At 45.2% G+C, this 19,260-nt stretch overlaps 2 protein-coding genes across 8 annotated transcripts in view; one reads left to right on the plus strand and one right to left on the minus strand.

Annotated features, from left to right (window-relative positions):
- Nucleotides 1-19,260, plus strand: part of LOC147635804 (uncharacterized) — a 116,499-nt gene that overhangs the window by 34,910 nt on the left and 62,329 nt on the right. Inside the window, exon 2 of one of the 7 annotated variants that reach the window (XM_086803231.1) lies at nucleotides 7,245-8,640. The exons of the other annotated variants lie outside the window; for them this stretch is intronic. Coding sequence (XP_086659357.1) covers nucleotides 7,245-7,301 — 57 coding nt within the window. The 3' untranslated portion in view covers nucleotides 7,302-8,640. Of the gene's footprint in view, nucleotides 1-7,244; nucleotides 8,641-19,260 lie in introns of those variants that run through there. 7 annotated transcript variants of the gene reach the window in all.
- Nucleotides 13,132-14,532, minus strand: LOC147635806 (uncharacterized). Its single transcript, XM_086803248.1, has 2 exons — nucleotides 13,905-14,532; nucleotides 13,132-13,827 (listed from the first exon to the last, which is right to left on the minus strand). The coding sequence occupies exons 1-2, from the start codon at nucleotides 14,530-14,532 to the stop codon at nucleotides 13,514-13,516; spliced, it is 942 nt and encodes a 313-aa protein (XP_086659374.1). The 3' UTR covers nucleotides 13,132-13,513.

A 19,260-nucleotide genomic window follows, 5' to 3' on the forward strand; every position in this document is an offset into this window, starting at 1 on the left:
AACATGTATTCGGTGTTGTGGATATTTTGATGATCTAGGAGCATAAATTGCTGCGCCTTTCGGCAATCTTATGCCCTGTGGATCCTTTACTTATTGGGAGTGTGCTATTGGCCGATTGCAGTCTAGCTGTGGTGTATGTATTTTTGTGGGGCAGCGTTTTGTCGTTGTAGTTCGCCAGCATGGCACTTTGGTTGCAGGCAGACCGATATATGTAGCGATCCAGATTGCAAACACTGGTAGGGTTTTTGTTAGTTTATGCCATAGTTGTTCGGGTACGAAATTACGATACGGTACGGTATGATAAAATACGGTACTAATTGGTACCTTATAAAATCTTAAGGTACGGTACGATATTTGTACGTTTTTTTTTTTAAAAACCTCTCTAAATTCAAATAATTTAGGTCTTACTTATAGAACACATGTTTAGGGACACAAAAACAATGTCATTTCATCAATATGATGTGATACAATAGATGGGCTTGAGCTTGAGCAATAGTTGTGACTGGTGAGGCTTGAGCTTGAGCAATGAGAATAGCTTGAGAATAGCTTCTATATATAGTAGGCTTGAGCATGAGATGAGCTCGCCAAAACGGTCAAATCCGCCCCCCAACGGCCATAAATGGCTAGAAATTCAAGCTAGTCAAATTTTTGAAAACTGCCCAAAAACTCGCACGGATACGCACGGTACGCTTCGTATGGTACGAATCCATTCGTACTACGTACAAACCCAACCATGGTTTATGCTCCCCTCACCCGCGAGATAGAGCATCTTTTTGGAGCAGTATTCCTGATGTATTACCTGGGTTGTTGGAGGTGACTTCAACAACATTGAGTCCGTTTCAGATTAGTGAGCTGACGCACCGCCTGCTCTCTTTTCGATATCCCGCTTGGAGCAGCAAGCATGGGATAGGTTTTTGTTTGGATTTCACATTGCAGATGCGTATTTATCAGCCTTCCCATACCGTACGATAAATATTGTACTGGTATTCAATACTTTATGTAGTGGTTGTTATTTATATACATGAAAATACACATGCATTCGTCTATGCAAGCATGTATCTAGGGTTGTGTGCATATGATAGATACATGCATGTATGTACACATATATACATGCCTATATACATGCAGTTACATTTATGCAAGCATGTAAACGTAGACATTATATATCTATTTGTATTCGATACCTAACGAATTCAATACTGTTAGTGATTACCCAAACCGTACAACGTTTTTTTTCGTACCGTACTTATCGTACCTATCCACCTTGACGAAAACAAAAGCAAAAACGGAAAAACCGGCGTTTCGAAGTTTTGCCCAAGGCAAAAATTGTCAAGAAACGACATTTTCTTTCTAAACCTAAAAACAATGTACTTCATAAAACAAGTAGCCTAGAAGGGGCTATAGGTGTATTTAGAATTGAAACACAAGTTACAACAATTCTTGAACCTTCAACTTTGAAGCAAAAATAGTAAACCATAAACCTGCATCCTACAAGGTACAAGTTACAACTTCATAGTCTTCTCAATCCAGAAACTAGATCTTCATAGTGTCAACCCAAGCTACAACTTACAAAAACAAGAGAATTACGTTTTTTTTTCTCCCTAAAACCAGAAAATATGCCTTTCCCTTAAATTAGACCCTTAAAAACAGTAGGCCTCAAAAACGGCGTGTCTTACGATGGGACGACGTTTCCGTTTCGACTCCGAGAAACAGTGTTTCGTGTAACGATGTCTTCGAGGGTATTTTGGTATTCTCCAAGACAGAAGAACATCGTAAACCTCAAGGGAAACCAAGAGCCCCCTAAGCAACAAAGACTTAAAAAAGATAACATTGTTGTTATGCTTAATGTTCGAATATTAGGATCATACAGACAATAGATAGCCACCACAAAATCATAGCCAATATCAATGAGTTTTCGGGATTGTGGATCAAACTTGGTGTAGTTCCTTGGGACTTGCTCAAGGCATCGCATCCAAAGATTCGTAGATGGTAATGGAAGGTTTCCGATCAAAATAGGCCTCATAGGGAGTCTTCCTAGGAACGGCCATAGTAGGACCGTGCTTGAGGATGTGAACTACCGAAGCAACAGACTCTGTCCAAAGGAAATGTGGTAGACTCCTATGCGCAAGCATGGTGCGATCCATCTCCACAACCGTTGATGGCACGGAAGCGGTAAAGCTGTCTACGCCCTTATAGCATGCCACACTTCCACACACGCATGCAAACACACCAGAACACCAGACCAAAAGCATGAACAAATTTTATATTTCAGAAAGGACCTTGACCTTTACAGAGGTGGATGTCCCAAATATCCCAGACACCAGCTACACCAAGCACCCGCTCGCAATCTGCCTGCTCCAGCTCCTGGTCGCTCCCAATCCGTTCCCTCCTTGCTCCTCTGCAAGCCGACCTTCTCGTTCTCTGCTCTGCACCTCAGCTGAAGGTCCCTCTGCTACACTTCGTACACTGCCAGATCCCCGAGCATAGAACCAGTCACCCTTCTGACCTTATCACAAACCCAACAACCAGCCCAAGCCACACAATACCAAAGGCTCACCACGCCTGCACCCCTCTGCACTTCGCCTGCCTGTAGAGCTGTCTCCTCAGTCGCCTCAGCAATTCAGACTCTTCACTTGATAATCAGGCGCCTTCAACTAGCACCAACACCAGCCTATGCTTATTCCCTTCACACCAGAACCAGTCATCTACGCTGGCTGTCTTCACACCTCTGCCCAACAGCTTGCCTCCACACGACAGCTCACACTCTCAACCACACAAGGTAACTCCTAGGCGGCTCCCACACGGCCCACATGCAGCTCACACCTTGCGCTTATCTGTTGCAACACCACACACAAAACTCACGGGTCTCCTCTCCTCGTGCTCTCCCAGCTGCGCCTAGCTGCACTTTGCCTGCAGCCCGTCACACCAACCTTCAGACCAATCGACGTCTCCAGCACCTGCTCCTTTGGCGGATCCCAGAGCCTCCCCTTTAACACCCCTTAAACACTCGCGGGGCCTTTGTCCTCGTCGGCTCCTAGCCGAATCCCCCCCCCCCCCCCCCCCCCCCCCCCCCCCGCGGCTGCTCCAGCTACCCTGTTCCACGCTCTCCTCTCAGCGTCTGTGGTTGCAGCTAGCCACCCAAACCAGCGCCCCAGAGAGTCTCCCTTCCAATAACACGACCCCCTCTTCGCCTTCCAGCTGCGCTCTTCAGCGCCTGTAGCCCCTACTCCACGTAATCTTCCTCGCCAGCTTCTGGATCCTCTCGAAGAACTTCGCTGGTGGCCCTCCCAGTTTCCACGTAGCTGGCCACCAGCTGGCTACGTTTTTTTACTTTATTTTTATTTCATTTGGAAAATGGCCACTATAATATCTCCTTTCACACCAATGCCCATGGCTGCATTGGGCGATCAATCATTAAAAAAACTCCACGCTTTCCACACTCCTCTTCCTCAAGGTAACACCGGCCCTCTCAGTGTTTAATGCCCATGCCTCCATACATATTCCAAATACAGCATACGAGTGCCCACTTACTTTTTGAGGACGCGCACACAAACAAAAACAATCGAATGGCTGACACCATCTCCAGCATAACACGCTCCGGACGAGCTGTGTCTCCAGAATTTCATCTTTTTCCTGCATATTCACTTCCATCAAAGCCAGAAGCCTGACTGCCGCATCCACAACGCCCACACTGAGTCAATGGGTGCCCCCATGACTTTATCACAACACGAACATCACTCATGTACACATGTACAAGTTGAGTTTGAGGTTCCCACAAAACATCACACCGTGGTTGTTCCGCTTAATCACTCTGATGGAGTGCCCACATTCGCCAATTCTTAAACTCTACACAAATACCAGCAAACTTGTGTGAGGTAAACTCACATCCATGATCTGCACAAATTGCTTTGACCTTGTGTCCGCCGGATACAAGCTCAACATGAGCTTTCGGACTTACAAAAGTATAGTGTCTCTTTCATCCTCGTTAAAAAATGTGTTGTAATGAAGGTAAAATATTTTACGCCAAGTGAACTAGCTCCAGAGGATAAGAAGCTCATGAAGAAGCCTTTTTGGGGAAAGTGTGGTTTGTTTCGTATGAATGCAGAGAACACAAGGGCCATCTGGTGGCCTAACGTCAGGGAAGCCATCAACCATACACTACATGAAAGCTTGCCCAAAAGCTGCGGAGTGAATGTGGCCATACTGATAGTGCCACAAATCACCTACATCAACATGAGAGACAGAGAGCATGCACGTGACAAATGACACCTTGACAAGTGCCCCCTCTCAATTCTCCACCATTCTTAGCATCTTAAATGGAAGCAAAGTGGGCATAAAAGACAATACAAGCCCAAGCTTACACAACTCACTAAGAGAATGAGGATGGAAGCCCATCTTAGGGCCATAGGGCTATAGACCACTTGTGAGGAGGGATAGCTACCTTTCCTATCTGGATTAATATGCATAAACCCGTTCCCGACAATGGGAGCCTTCGAGCAGTCTCCATTGTTCAAGAATCAACATATATAGCTCCATTTAGATTAGACTGGGTGACTGTGGTAGTGGTTAGATTCGATGTTGAGGCTCTGGATGCACGCTCCTGAAGTCTTTGCAGGCATTGCTGCAAATAGTGCCTAAGGCAAGGGAGCATTACGGGCTTGAGCAGTGTCATCAGGATTGGTTGAGCCCCTTTGGGCGGATTCCTTGCTGGGGAAGCCAAGGCTTGAATCAAGGTAGAGGATGCTCGCTCAACCCATCCACCATTTTTTCCAGAATGGTTCTGATATTCCTAGTTAAGCACGTGGGGAACAAGCTCATCTGAAGTGATGACTGTGAGTCTGCCAGATGTGATGAGGGCTGTGTTTAACACAGAGTAGCTTCCCCGCAATTGCGAGAGCATGTGATGGCCATGTCTCCAAGGGCTAGATTTCAATCTGCCTTGTTGAGTTGGTCTCAAAGATTACTCATCTTGTCGATATGCTCCTACATTGAGGCAGAATGCAAGTGGTTTAGGTTAAGAGCTTAACCTCCCAGTCAGCCTCCTTTATGGAGATGACTCAATCGTGACTGGCACACACTTTATCTGACAACTCCTTTGCATTCGTGAGGGAGAGTATATCTCAAAGAGCTAGATAGTAAAGTTCTAAATGATAATGCTATATACCTTTCTGTCAATCCGATCGCAAACCCAGTACTCGTCGGAGTCCTCGTCCTCAGGAATAGGTATTCTGTAAAGGCAAACGTGCCCCGGTCATACGAGTTAAGCATGACAACATTCGCACATACCAAGATCGGTAGTTGTTGATGCTGACTAAGAGGGACTCTCGTAATAGTTTTGGTATCTTCAAAGTTTTAAACCCCTTGAGAAACACTTGGATCTCGCGAGGAGATTTTTCTGTTGGATCTTGGGGTATGCTTCGATGAACACGGTAATTGATGCAAACATCGGGTTTGATTCAGCCTGTACAATCTTTTTTTTATCGGCAGCAAATCAGCCCAATCGATGCAAAGGAAAATAGATCTGGACAGCAAGCAGACTTGTCAAAAAAAAGCAAGAACTCTCCTCTGCAAGTGAAAAACGAAGAGCATCGTAATGGTGTCCAAGACAGAGCGATGGGGATGGGAGCTCACTGGATCTGCGATGAATAAGGGTTGAGTGACTAATAGTTGTAGGCAACAATTATTAGCCCGAGGCAAGGACACAATACTTCACACCCAATAGTTGGGTAGGGACCCAATACTTCACACCCAATGTACGCCCTCAATGAGAGTTTGATACCATGTCAGAGAATGCAAGAACCACCTGCGAAATCACGATCAGTAGCACAAGAGCAAAACCACCTCTGCAGAGAGAAATTGTAACCCTAAAGTGGGTGCAAGCAAGCAAGAAAACGCTTGACAAGTGGGAGGTCTTTTTGTTTGAGTTCCTCTATCTCTCTTCCCCACTTGGGGGTTGCTCCACTCCAGACAAGGGGGCCACCCACCCCAAAGAAGGGTGTCATACCAGACACTCGTTGGCCTCATAAAGACTTGGGCAGAGGCAGATATTGGGTTTTATATGTGGGCTGGGCATAGCCACCACATAGAAGTCTCACTCCCTATAGTCTTGAGAGAAATTGAAGATGATCTAGTGTGGCTCTGGAGTACCGCATCACATGTGCGTAACGATCAAATGTGCAAACTTACCCTTCTATAAACTGCTCTTAGGGTGAGAATGTAATCAAGAGTAGAAAAGCTTCTCTTAGAAGCTACTTGTCCTTGTACTCCGAGATCTTGTCCCTCTGTCCAACTGCCCAACTCTTGCTCCAATACAGATGCATATATCGCGTGGCCAATAGTATGGCCAATCAAGATAGTGCGGCAGTTAGTAGGCAAGGTGGGGTCTCTCCTAATTTGAATATGGGCACAATATTATGCTTGAACTCTCTGGAAAGCTCTCACACATAGCTCTATTAAACATACGAGCAGAAAAATCTCTTGGCATGTCTCTGAAATGCACAAGAGGTTGAGCCACCAAACCCTCAGGATCCTATGCTCTACTACCATGAAGTCTAGCAATGGGTTTATACAGATGCATATCGCCTGACCAATAGTATGGTCAATCATGATAGTGCGGCAGGTAGTGGGCAAGATGGGGTCTGCTAATTTGAAAATAGGTACAGTATTTTTGCTCCAGCTCTCTGGAAAGTTCTCATACGAAGCTCTATTAAACATACAAGCCAAACACACTCCTGTCATGCCTCTGGAATGCACAAGAGGTTGAGCCACCAAACCCTCATGATCCTATGCTCTACTACTCTGAAGTCCTGCAATGGCTTCACAAATCTTGTTTGCTATGAACGAGATAGAAGTCTTGGGGCAAGGCTCTGACATCGGAGGTTTTTTTTTTTTGGGGAGGGAGGGGGGAGGGATTTGACCTTCTAAACATTCTGGTCATGCTTTTGTATGTCATGGATGAAAAAATTACCATTTTCCTTGAATGTAACTTTCTTACTTTGTTGTGCAAGCATGATTATCCCCTTTTCCCATCAGAAAACCCTGACATTATCATGCTGCCCGCTGTTGACTCTCTTTTTACTTTCTTGTGTTTTAGTTTCTGAGACTTTCAGCTTCCTACTGTGTTTAATCTTCTGTTTTGCTTGCTTTAATGGTTTCTATCTGCCTGATGTTTGCCTTGTTGCATGGTTTTAGGGTGTGTGCATTTGTGGTACTTCTTACTTTGCTAACTTTTTGATTATGTCTAGGAATCATGGAAGGTGAAGGTGACAGCATTGGAAAGCAAGCTCAGTTTTTGCAATTGATGCGCATGATTGAAGGAGAAGATCCTCCACCAAAGAAAAGGTGTGTAGTGGAGGAAATAATGGACATGGCTGAGCTTGAAGAAAGCTCGCATTTCATGCAACGAACAAGAAAAAACACCTCGCGGTCCGGATTGGAGGAGCAGATCCTTTACCAAAGAAGCATGATTGAAGGAGAAGATTCTTCACCAAAGAAAAGGTGTTTTGTGAAAGAAAGAATGGACATGACTAAACTTCAAGAAGGCTCGCATTTCATGCAACGAACAAGGCAAAACACCGTGCTGTCCGAATTTCGAGCAGATCAGCCCCACCAACTTGCTCAGTCCCACCTACAGTATCAGCCCCTCGTAGCATGTTGAAGCCTGCAATAGATTTCTTATTTCTTGCACCTTTCAAAATAGGAAGAGTCTTCACTAAAAGCGGCTCGTCATCGGGGCCGGGGTGGATTTCCACCCCTCCCTATTTTGTGACGTGCGCTCATGTGGTCAACGCAGTGCAGGGTGAGCAATTATATTTACAGCTTCCTGATGATGCGACCATTGCGAAGCTAAGTGTAGTTTTTGTGAGGCCATCTCACGAGTATGCGACTAATTATAGAAGAGATGTTGTTGCCTTCTTGCAAATAAGAGTCACCACACTTCCGATTGCGAAAATCGAGCCCAGCGAAGTTGATTGGGCTGCCAAATGTGTGAGTGCAGGTGATGTATCTTTACTTTTGGTAAACTTCCATGTTAAGAGTTTGGGATGCTTTCTAATTATTGAATTTGTTTTGTAGGTATGTTGGCGCCGTACTCAACAAGAGTCAATGAAACCCAAAAGATGTTGAACCGTAGGAGTGTTGAGTCCTACTCGCATACGTTCATAACGACAAATGCACGGGCGGACGAGGGATTTTCTGGACGTCCCATCCTCGACAACGACATGAAAATAATTGGTATGATACAAGGTAGACACGGGGAGGCTATAAAGAGCGTGAAAATTATACCAATAGATGAGATTTCGAACGTCTCATGTATTATTTCACAATTCACACACGTCTCACCCATTGCTATTCCAATGGTTGTGAGCGGGACAGATCCATTTTGAGTAGGTCTAGTTTCCTTCCTATGATGGGCAACTCCAAAAGTGTAGTACTGTTTTTTACTGTTTTTTAATGCTGAATGTGAGCATGTGCAAGATGTATCCTTTTGTATGTCTCTTTCCTGAGATAATGGGAGAAGTGATGTCAACCAAGTAGAAGTTAATAGAAGGTGCTGGTTTTACATTTGAGAGACTAATATCTAGTGCTAGCCATCTCTGTCAGACAATTGGTCATGACCAAAAGTTGTGGAGAAGCTAATGTTTAAGAGGTGGGAGTTTGACTTGCCTCAGGCATAGTAACCAGAAACGGCGTTTCCGCCCTCTGGAAACGGTTCGGCCGTTTTCGGAAACAGTAGACCGACGGAAACACCGTTTCCGTACATTTTTTTTGGCAGTTTAAACGGGGGGCCGCGTGCGATTTTTTCATTTCGCTCTTCCTTTCTTGCGATTCTACGAACGCTGCGCCTATCACCCATTGCCACACAAGGGCCCAAGGCTCAAGGCCAAGGCCCTAAGGCTCAAGCCTTTGCCCCCACAAGGCCCCAAGGCCTGTACTCTGCAGCAGCCTGCTCTCCAGTCTCACAGGTGACTGCCGGGCAGCCCATTCTTCAAGGCTTCAAGGCTCAAGCCCAAGCCTCCAAGGGCAAGTGTTCTCAAGGGCAAGTGCTTTCAAGTCTCTATGCATGTTTTTTAAATGTCTAAAATAAATTCAAAAGAAACTTTGTTTCTTGCCGTTTCCAACCTCGCGGAAACTCGGAAACACCGATGCGGGACCCTCCAACCGCCCATTTCTCTGAGGAGGCCGTGGCTCTTACGGTCGTAGGGGTGGTTGGGGCGGATATAATCGCCCAACGAAATGTTCCTTCTGTTTGGAAGAAGGCCACTGGCGTCGTGAGTTCCCGGAGGCGGCTTAATATGACCGGAAGAAAGCGGAAAGAGGAAAAGGGCCTAGCACAAATATGGTATCGATTGATTTGATTAGGCAAGGTGCTGAGGATGATCTTGGTGTGCGTATCCCTCTGGTTGAGGCAGTGCCTTGCGAGCATATTGAAGTGGCAGTTCTAGTTATAACTCGCTCGGGCAAGGAAGTCGCTTCCACGAAGCAAGCAATCTTGAATTCCTCAGTCCTAGAGCAAGTTGCGGTCTTGAAGAAAGTGATCAAATGGGCCGATTGGGAGCCTGTCCTTTATCCGGGTCACACAACACCGCAACCTTACACCGCATACCACTCCGCATACAATTAATAATAAGGAGCAACTTGATGATCCTGTGGTGGAAGAGCTAGTGCCACAAGCTATTACGTGTCATGAAGCCGACAAGCAGAATGAAAAAGTAATGGTGTCCCAACCTGTGGAGGTGGGACTTTGGGATCTCCTCTTAGAGTCATCCCTGCAGATGAAGTTGGGTGACTTACTTCGTTTAGTTCCGGGTTTCAAGCAACAATTGCAGCGGGTCTCGGTGGACTCAGAAGCGGTCAAATGGATCTAGTTGCGGCTGTCCCGTTGGCGGATGGTCCCCTTGATCATCGTAAAATACAGGGATCAGCATATCTCTCATGTCTTGGTCGATGGCGGGTCGAGAGTCACCTGGGATACTTGTTTGAAGTATGGATGGACTGTATTGGAGTCAGCCCCCTTCTATGTGCGGATGGCTGATCAACGCCACGTCCAATCGCAGGGTATATTGAAGTCTGTTGTACTTGAAGCTGGTGGGATCTTCTCTTGTCTCTTTTGTGGTCCTGGATTTGCTCACCGCTTACCAACTGTTACTGGGGCGATCGTGGTTGAAGCAAGCCAAGGTTAGGCAGAACTGGGCCAAGAATTCTCTGAATATTTGATGCGGTTCCAAAAATGTGAAGCTCCCATACCAATCATTAACACGTGAGCGGCAATATACGCCCCTTGGTGGTTGAACCCGTCAATATGATGGAAGTATGGTATCCTACGTATGGAATCTCCAGGGGGTCTGAACCGGGCTTGTGGCGGGCTTCCCCACCTGCCAACGTGAGATGCATGGTTGACGTGAGAAAAAACTATGGTCGTGTCCAAGAAGAATAAGAAGCTTCGAATTTGTGTGGACTACCAAAAGTTGAATGCGGCAACAGTCCCGGACCCGTTCCCATTACACTTTTGGATACGACATTGGATGAAGCTGCGGGGCATGAAATGTATACTTTTGTGGATGGTTATAGTGGATACAATCAAGTCCGGATGGCTTATAAGGACCAATCCAAAACTGCCTTTATTACTGCCTGGGGAGTGTTTGCTTGTACTGTGATGTGGTTTTGCTTGTGGAACACCCCCAGCACCTTCCAGTGGGACATGCAACAAATTTTTGGTCCCTACTTGACAAATTTTATGTGAATGTTCCTAGTTTTTTTCTCAAATTTTGGTACTATGGCAGGTATTTTCTCGGGATCAACCGCAATACTATCCTTGGAAATAATGTGGCCCAGCAATATGCCACTAGCCACCGCAATCTGATCATACGTACGGAAGTAGTCTACGGGATACTATGTCAACCACTTCACCGCTTTTTTCTTGAGAGTACTTTCAAAGACGGCTTCTTTATGGACATCATCGGGACTGCCATCTAGAAGAGCATAACGTTTCTCAAACGACCGCACATGTGAGTCACAATCCTCATCCAACTTGCCAATGAATGTGTTGTATTTGAACCCCTAATTTTTGTTGCCAGAAGAGGTCATTGCAACAGAACCTGCGGCCGCAAGGACCGGCAGCACCACTGGTCCTGAAACTCCTATGCCAGAAGAGAATCCGGGAGCACTTTTGGCAGCCAAACCACTACTTGTTGCGCTTGCCGCACCAACAATGCCAAGCAAGGAAACCATTGCAGCAGGTGTGAGAGTAGAACTAGGGACTAGAGCCAAGAGCCCAGAAACCAAGGGACCGGTTGAAGATGAACTGAGCAACCCCGTTGTATTGAGTATAGGGCCAAGACTGACCGTCGAAGGATGAAGCAATCCCGAAAGTGGCAAATGCGATAGAGAAAGGCCCGCAAAGAAAGTATCTTCGGACACACGACGAGCCGACGAAGGCGGTGCAGTACGCATATACTCCTCCGAGGTTTCCGAAGCAAACGAGGCGAACCGCGAATTCAGGTCTGTCTAATCCACTTAAGCAACGTCATCGGTAACTTCCATAGTTTCCAGTGCCGGCAGAAGCACCTCCCCAGAATCTGGAGAGTTCGCTAGGGTGTCTGCTACTGGTGTTCGACGAGAAGTGTGGCGGTGACCCCAAGGACGCGGAGGAGCAGGTGCAACAGGGGAAGGAGGGCCGTGCGACAATGTCCGCCGCAACATTGTACCTCGCCGGCCGTAGTGGATACCGCCGTGAGACGACGAGTTGCCGCCAAAAGCATCGTGGTCGACACTGTTAACCTGACGTGTGGCTGTCAAGTTAAGGTACAAGAGACCAAACCAGGGTTTTGAACCGCAACAAAGCTATACATATCTACCATTCCAAACCCAGAACAATCATATTCTTACTCTTATCATACGGTATTCGCTCATCTTTAAAAGATTCCATTATCTTTAAAGATTCCCAAAATTTTCTGCCTCCTGCATCCCCTCCTCCCCCTCATGATGTTGGCTCCCCTCCCCCTGCGCACCCTCTTGCCCCATCTTCCTCCCCTGCATCGTAACTTCCCCTCTCTGTCCACAGTTGTAGAGCAATCGATGAGTGCAAACGCAGCCCACCCCCGTGTCCCATCTCCATTTCAAAGACCTACTCCCTCGTCCTCCTTGCCCCACCTCAATTATACATGAGCCAAGACTATGAGTGTGTATGTGTGTGTGTGTATGTGTGACAGAGAGGAGAGAGAGAGAGAGAGAGAAATGAAATGAAATGAAATAATATATTTACGGCCAAAATGACCTATGAGGCGGCTTACCGCCTTTGCGTCATAGTCTGTCATAAGTGACCTATATGCCACAAAACGAGCGCAACATTCTTGGGAGAGAGAGACTAAGAGAGAGAGAGAAGCACCTATCTGAGATTCCCTCTTGGGAGGGAATAAACCACAAACAGGGACACATACTTGCCTAAGAAAGAAAGTCCTTTCCGAAAGACATTTGAGTTTGAAAGGGTTTGAATCAGCAGATGATGCATAGTTACATGTGACTATGTGTGCCCACGCACGTGTGTGGGGCTATTGGGGGGAGGGGGAAGGGGAGTGGGCAGCGAACAAAATGGTAGCGCAGGGCAATAGGCGAGAGAAAGATTACGTGGAGAGGGGATAGCATAGTAAAATATATAAAGGAGCATTAAGTAATCCTACACCTCCGTACTCTCCCTAGAACCATGTCTTCACCTTTTACACCCCGAGTCCTAGCCTCCATGCCTATTAAAGAACTGAATGCTATTCTTGTCAAGCTCAAGTTTCCAACCTTCATGGGATTATCCTTCAAGGGATGCCACCACTTTGGTTAGCCTCGCAAACAAAAGGTCTAGACAAGTCAATAATCTCTTTGCAACTTGGGAGAATCTTGCATAGATAAATGTATGTATGTATGTGTTTGTATTATACATATATATATATATATATATATATATACATATATATACATATATACATATATATACATATATACATATATATACATATATACATATATATACATATATACATATATATACATACATACATATATATATATATATATATATATATATATATATATATATATATATATATATATATATTCACACACACACACACATACCTATATAGCTACACACATATACATATCTATACATACATACCAACATACATATATACTTATGTCGAGCTAACACTGCTCAAATTCTTTATTGGCTCTATGTGAGAACCTGAGGCAAGTCAAACTCCCACCTCTTAAACATTAGCTTCTCCACAACTTTTGGTCATGACCAATTGTCTGACAGAGATCGCTAGCACTAGATATTAGTCTCTCAAATGTAAAACCAGCACCTTCTATTAACTGCTACTTGGTTGACATCACTTCTCCCCTTATCTCAGCAAAGATACATACAAAAGGATACATCTTGCACATGCTCATATTCAGCATTAAAAAACAGTAAAAAACAGTACTACACTTTTGGAGTTGCCCATCATAGGAAGGGAACTAGACCTACTCAAAATGGATCTCTCCCGCTCACAACTATTTGAATAGCAAGGGGTGGGACGTGTGTGAATTGTGAAATAATACATGAGACGTTCGAAATCTCATCTATTGGTATAATTTTCACGCTCTTTATAGTAGCCTCCCTGTGGCTACCTTGTATCATACCAATTATTTTCATGTCGTTGTCGAGGATGGGACGTCCAGAAAATCCCTCGTCCGCCCGTGCATTTGTCGTCGTTAACGTATGCGAGCTGGACTCAACACTCCTAGGGTTCAACATCTTTTGGGTTTCATTGACTCTTGTTGAGTATGGCGCCAACATACCTACAAAACAAATTCAATAATTAGAAAGCATCCCAAACTCTTAACATGGAAGTTTACCAAAAGTAAAGATACATCACCTGCACTCACACATTTGGCAACCCAATCAACTTCGCTGGGCTCGATTCCCGCAATCGGAAGTGTGGTGCCTCTTATTTGCAAGAAGGCAACATCTCTTCTATAATTAGTCGCATACTCGTGAGATGGCCTGACAAAAACTACACTTAGCTTCACAATGGTCGCATCATCAAGAAGCTGTAAATATAATTGCTCACCCTGCGCTGCATTGACCACATGAGCGCATGTCATAACATAGGGAGAGGTGGAAATCCACCCCGTCGCCGATGACGAGCCGCTTTTAGTGAAGACTCTTCCTATTTTGAAAGGTGCAAGAAATAAGAAATCTCTTGCACGCTTCAACATGCTACGAGGGGCTGATACTGTAGGTGGGACTGAGCAAGTTGGTGGGGCTGAATCTGCTGGAAATCCGGACAGCAGGGTGTTTTGTCTTGTTCGTTGCATGAAATGCGAGCCTTCTTGAAGCTTAGTTATGTCCATTCTTTCTTTCACAAAACACCTTTCCTTTGGTGAAGGATCTTCTCCTTCAATCATGCTTCTTTGGTAAAGGATCTGCTCCTCTAATCCGGACAGCAAGGTGTTTTTTCTTGTTCGTTGCATGAAATGCGAGCTTTCTTCAAGCTCAACCATGTCCACTATTTCCTCCACTACACATTGAATGGGAGAAGAAGAATTAGGGTTAGAGTTCATTGATGTGTGGGAGACATACACAGAGAAGCAAGGGAGAGAGAGAGAGAGAGAGAGTTGTGGGGATAAGTCAACTCATGATATGAGTGTGTGACTCCCCTATCACACATGTATATTGCACTAGTACACATAGTGCACTTAGTACATTAAAAGTACTAAGTGTACCATGTACTATAACTTATGGACTTGTACACACTATAAGGGTGGGCATAGTGCCTTTACCCCAACAACCTCCCACTTAAAGGCAAAGTGCCCTTAAATGAAGGAAAAGAAAAATCAGCATGTATATGATAATATACAAGGCCATATCAAGGCTGAAACTGGCCTCATCCAATGCCCATCAAGTGTCTGCAATGAGCAAACCGCTCCGGAGGCAAACTCTTTGTCAACAGATCAGCCGGGTTGTCATCCGTATGAATCTTAACAAGCTGAATTTGCTTGTTCGCTATCACCTCTCTGATGAAGTGATACTTCACATCCACATGCTTCGTCTTTGCATGAAAGACAGGGTTCTTTGCCAATTGGATGGCACTCTGACTGTCACAATGCAACAATGAAATATCCCCTATATAGCCCAAATCAACCACTAACCGAGATAGCCATAATGCCTCCTTGCACGCCTCTGTGGCTGCAACATACTCGGCCTCTGTAGTAGATAAGGCAGTGCACTTCTGCATCCTGGATATCCATGACACAGCACCTCCTGTGAATGTAAACACATAACCGGTAGTAGACTTTCGGTTATCTGGATGACCGGCATAATCCGAATCCGTGTAACCATGCACTAATGCATCCTGTTTGCCAAAACAAATGCACATATCCCGTGTGCCCTTCAGGTATCTCATGACACCTTTCACTGCTTCCCAATGCTTCTTGCCAGGGTTGGCCATGTATCTAGAAACCACTCCCACTGCAAATGCAATGTCCGGCCTAGTAGCAACCATGGCATACATGAGACTGCCACAAGCTGAAGCATACGGAATCTTGGCCATATCAGCCCTGCCACTATCTGACTGTGGGCTGTCCATAGCACTGAGTTTCACATATGGAGGCAAAGGAGTACTAGTCTTCTTCCCCCCCTCCATATTGAACCTCTGCAAAACTTTGCCAATGTATTCCTTCTGAGACAAATACAACACATGCTGATTTCTGTCCCGAAGTATCCACATACCCAAAATGTGATTTGCATCACCCAAATCCTTTATATCAAAGGTTTGATGCAGCCTCTGCTTCAAGGTATCCATCTCCTTACGAGATTTCCTGGCAATCAACATATCATCAACATACAAGATGAGGATCAATAGACTGCCATCCAAAGCTTTCTTGGTGTATAAGCAGTGATCTATGTCACTTCTCCTGAATTTCTGGGATTTCATGAATGTATCAAATTTATGATACCATTCTCTTGGTGCCTGCTTGAGCCCATAAAGACTCTTTTTCAGCTTGCATACAAGCTTCTCCTTTCCACTCACTGCATAACCCTCTGGCTGTTGCATATATATTTCCTCATGGAGATCACCGTGAAGAAAAGCAGTCTTCACATCCATTTGAATCAAGTCCAGATCATCATGTGCAACCAAAGCTAACACAGCTCTAAGTGTGGTCATTTTGACCACTGGAGAGAAGATTTCCTCAAAGTCCACACCATATTCCTGCTTGAAGCCCTTAGCCACTAACCTCGCTTTGTATCTTAGCTTTGCATCTGGTGCAACTTTGAGCCTGTATACCCACTTGCATGGCAAAACCTTCTTGCCTGCAGGCAAATGCACCAACTTCCATGTTCCATTTTTGTGCAGAGAATCCATCTCTGACTTCATGGCACGCTCCCAAAGAGCCTTGTCTGCCCTCTGTAAAGCCTCCTTATAACATGAGGGCTCCCCACAGTCAATGAGCATCAAGTAGTCAACCCCTGGAACAAACCTGTCAGGGGCTCTGGAGGGTCTTGTGGACCTCCGTACCCAATGACCATCATTTGTGCAGGTTGCTGTCCAGCCTGCATATCACCCATTGGTGGCTCCTGTTCCATGCCATAAGGTTGAAAAATCATGCTCGGTATCTCCTCTAACTGTGGTATATCCATAGGGATATCTTCTGCCATCTCTGGCTGTCCATTTGGACCATTTTCAGCACCATTTAAGGGCTGGTTTTGCTGCTGTAATGGCTGATTTACAGCCCTTGGTTGTTGTCCATGATGTCCATCATCATCAAAGATGACTCTGCCAGGCTCCTGTTGCCTTGCAGGCTCCTTATACATGCATGTTTCATAAAAAATGACATCATTGCTGCGTATAATCTTTCTATTCACGGGATCCCAAAGTCTATATCCCATTTCACCTCTGTCACCATATCCTAGGAATATGCATTTGTGAGACTTAGGATCAAGTTTGGTGCGCATTTCCCTGCGTATGTGCACGTACGCAACGCAACCAAACACTCTCAAGTGCTTGTATGACGGAGGCTTCCCTGTCCATACTTCCTCTGGCACTTTCCCACCAAGCCTCGTGTTAGGTGACCTGTTTATAAGGTGAACCGCTGTCATAACAGCTTCAGCCCAAAAACCATGAGGTAATGCAGCATGTGACAACATAGAACGGACCTTCTCTTGAATGGTCCTGTTCATCCTCTCTGCTGTCCCATTTTGTGGAGGATCATAAGGAGTAGAGAGCTCCCTCTTGATGCCTTTAGCATCACAAAAGTCCTGAAACTGTTTGGACATATACTCTCCACCATTGTCGGAACGCAAAGCCTTCAGTGTTTTGCCAGTTTGATTCTCAACATGAGCAACAAACTTCTGAAACACTGAGAATGTATCACTCTTCAAACGAAGAGGATAGACCCACACCTTGCGTGTGGCATCATCTATAAAAGACACAGTATTTTGCCCCTCCCAAAGAAAGCTGAGGCATCTCACATACATCTGTATGCACAAGCTCTAATTGAGCATGTTTCTGTCCAAGAGCTTTCTTGTGGGGACACTGCAGTTGCCTGCCATATATACAATGCTCACAAAACTGAAAACTTGAAAACTTTAGAGAAGGCAAGTAACCCAAACGAGACAATTGCTCCATTCCTTTGACACTCATGTGTCCCAATCGGCTATGCCACATAGAGATTTCCGGCAGCTCAGTTGCATTTACATTAGCATGGTGACAAACACCTGCATGCATGAAGTAAAGAGTGTTCACCTTAGAGCCTCTAAAAACCAGTGAGCCATTACTAATCTTCCACTTTCCACGACCAAATGTGGTAACATAATCAGCATCATCAAGCTGTCCAGTAGAAAGCAGGTTCTTCTTGATCTCAGGCACATGCCTGACATCATGGAGCATAAGCTGTGAGCCATCTGAAAACACAAGCCTCACATCACCTCTGCCAAGAATCTTGCATGCATGGTTATCACCCAAATAAACCACTCCTTCATTGCCAGCAGTATACCTGACAAACAAGTCTCTGCAACCTGTGACATGAAAGAAGGCACCTGAATCAATGATCCATGAGTGCATACCATGACCACCTGTAAGAAGTGAATGGGCATCAAGTGAAGACGTGAATAGGACCTCATCCTCACTGCCACCTGCATGTGACACATTGATTTCTTCAATCTTGACTCCACTTTTGCCCTTTGGCTTTACATCTTTGGCTTCATCTTTCTCTTTGTCTTTGCCTTTTTCCTTTTTCTTTTGATCATTTTTCCATTTGTAGCATTGCTTTTTAATGTGTCCCTTCTTGCCACAATAATGGCATTCCAAATCCTTTTTGGAGCGAGACTTGCTCCTTCCCCGTTCTTGGCTTTTACCCCTTTGTTGGGATCTCCCACGTGCATTCATTGCATTGGACTTTCCAACAGAATTGTTCTTCCTGTTCATCTCTTCTTGAAGAAGAGCACCCTCAACATCTGCATATGACAGCATAGCATTCGAATTGCTAGTGGCTGTCCTGAATGTGTCCCAACTCTCTGGCAAAGTGCATAAGAGAAAAGTGGCTTTGAACTCATCGTCCATTGCCAACTTTTGATTTATAACTTGGCTGACAATACCATTAAACTCATTTAGATGGGCTGTCATAGACGCCCCTTCCTTCATCTGAAGACCTATGAGTTTCTTCAACCAATACACTTTGCTTGAGGCACTTTGCTGGGCATACAAGTTCTGCAATCTCTGCCACATTCCCCAAGCTGTCTTCTCTTCACGAATGCTGAAAAGTAAAGAGTCTGACACAGACAACATGATAGTAGATCTTGCCAGCTCATCCATATCTTCCCACTCTTCAGCAGTAAGAGAAGCGGGCTTTACACCCCTTTCTTTGATAGGCTTGTGCTGCTTCTTCTGGAGCAACACATTATAGCACTGGGTTTGCCAAATATCATAGTTATGTGAGCCTTCAAGCTTCTTGATGTGAAGCAATGAAGAGCTCTCACTTGTGGTTGCCATAGCAATATGCAACCTATCAATGCCTGACTCCCTGCAAAATGTGCAAACACTACACCAAAAGCACACAGAGTGCTCACAGTTGTTCTCCCAAGCTTTATCTCCCACTGCGGAAGCACGAATGCAACTTTTCTCCCACTGTATGTGATGAAATCACCAAAATCTGGTTGCTGCAGATTTAGGACAGCACCTTAAATGTGCTCTGTTGCCCTTTCAAAGTACTGTACAACAGTACCAAGTGCTC

This window comes from Cibotium barometz, chromosome 9 (genome assembly GCF_041138505.1).
Source record: "Cibotium barometz isolate CiBa-2024 chromosome 9, ASM4113850v1, whole genome shotgun sequence".
Lineage (NCBI taxonomy): Eukaryota > Viridiplantae > Streptophyta > Polypodiopsida > Cyatheales > Cibotiaceae > Cibotium > Cibotium barometz.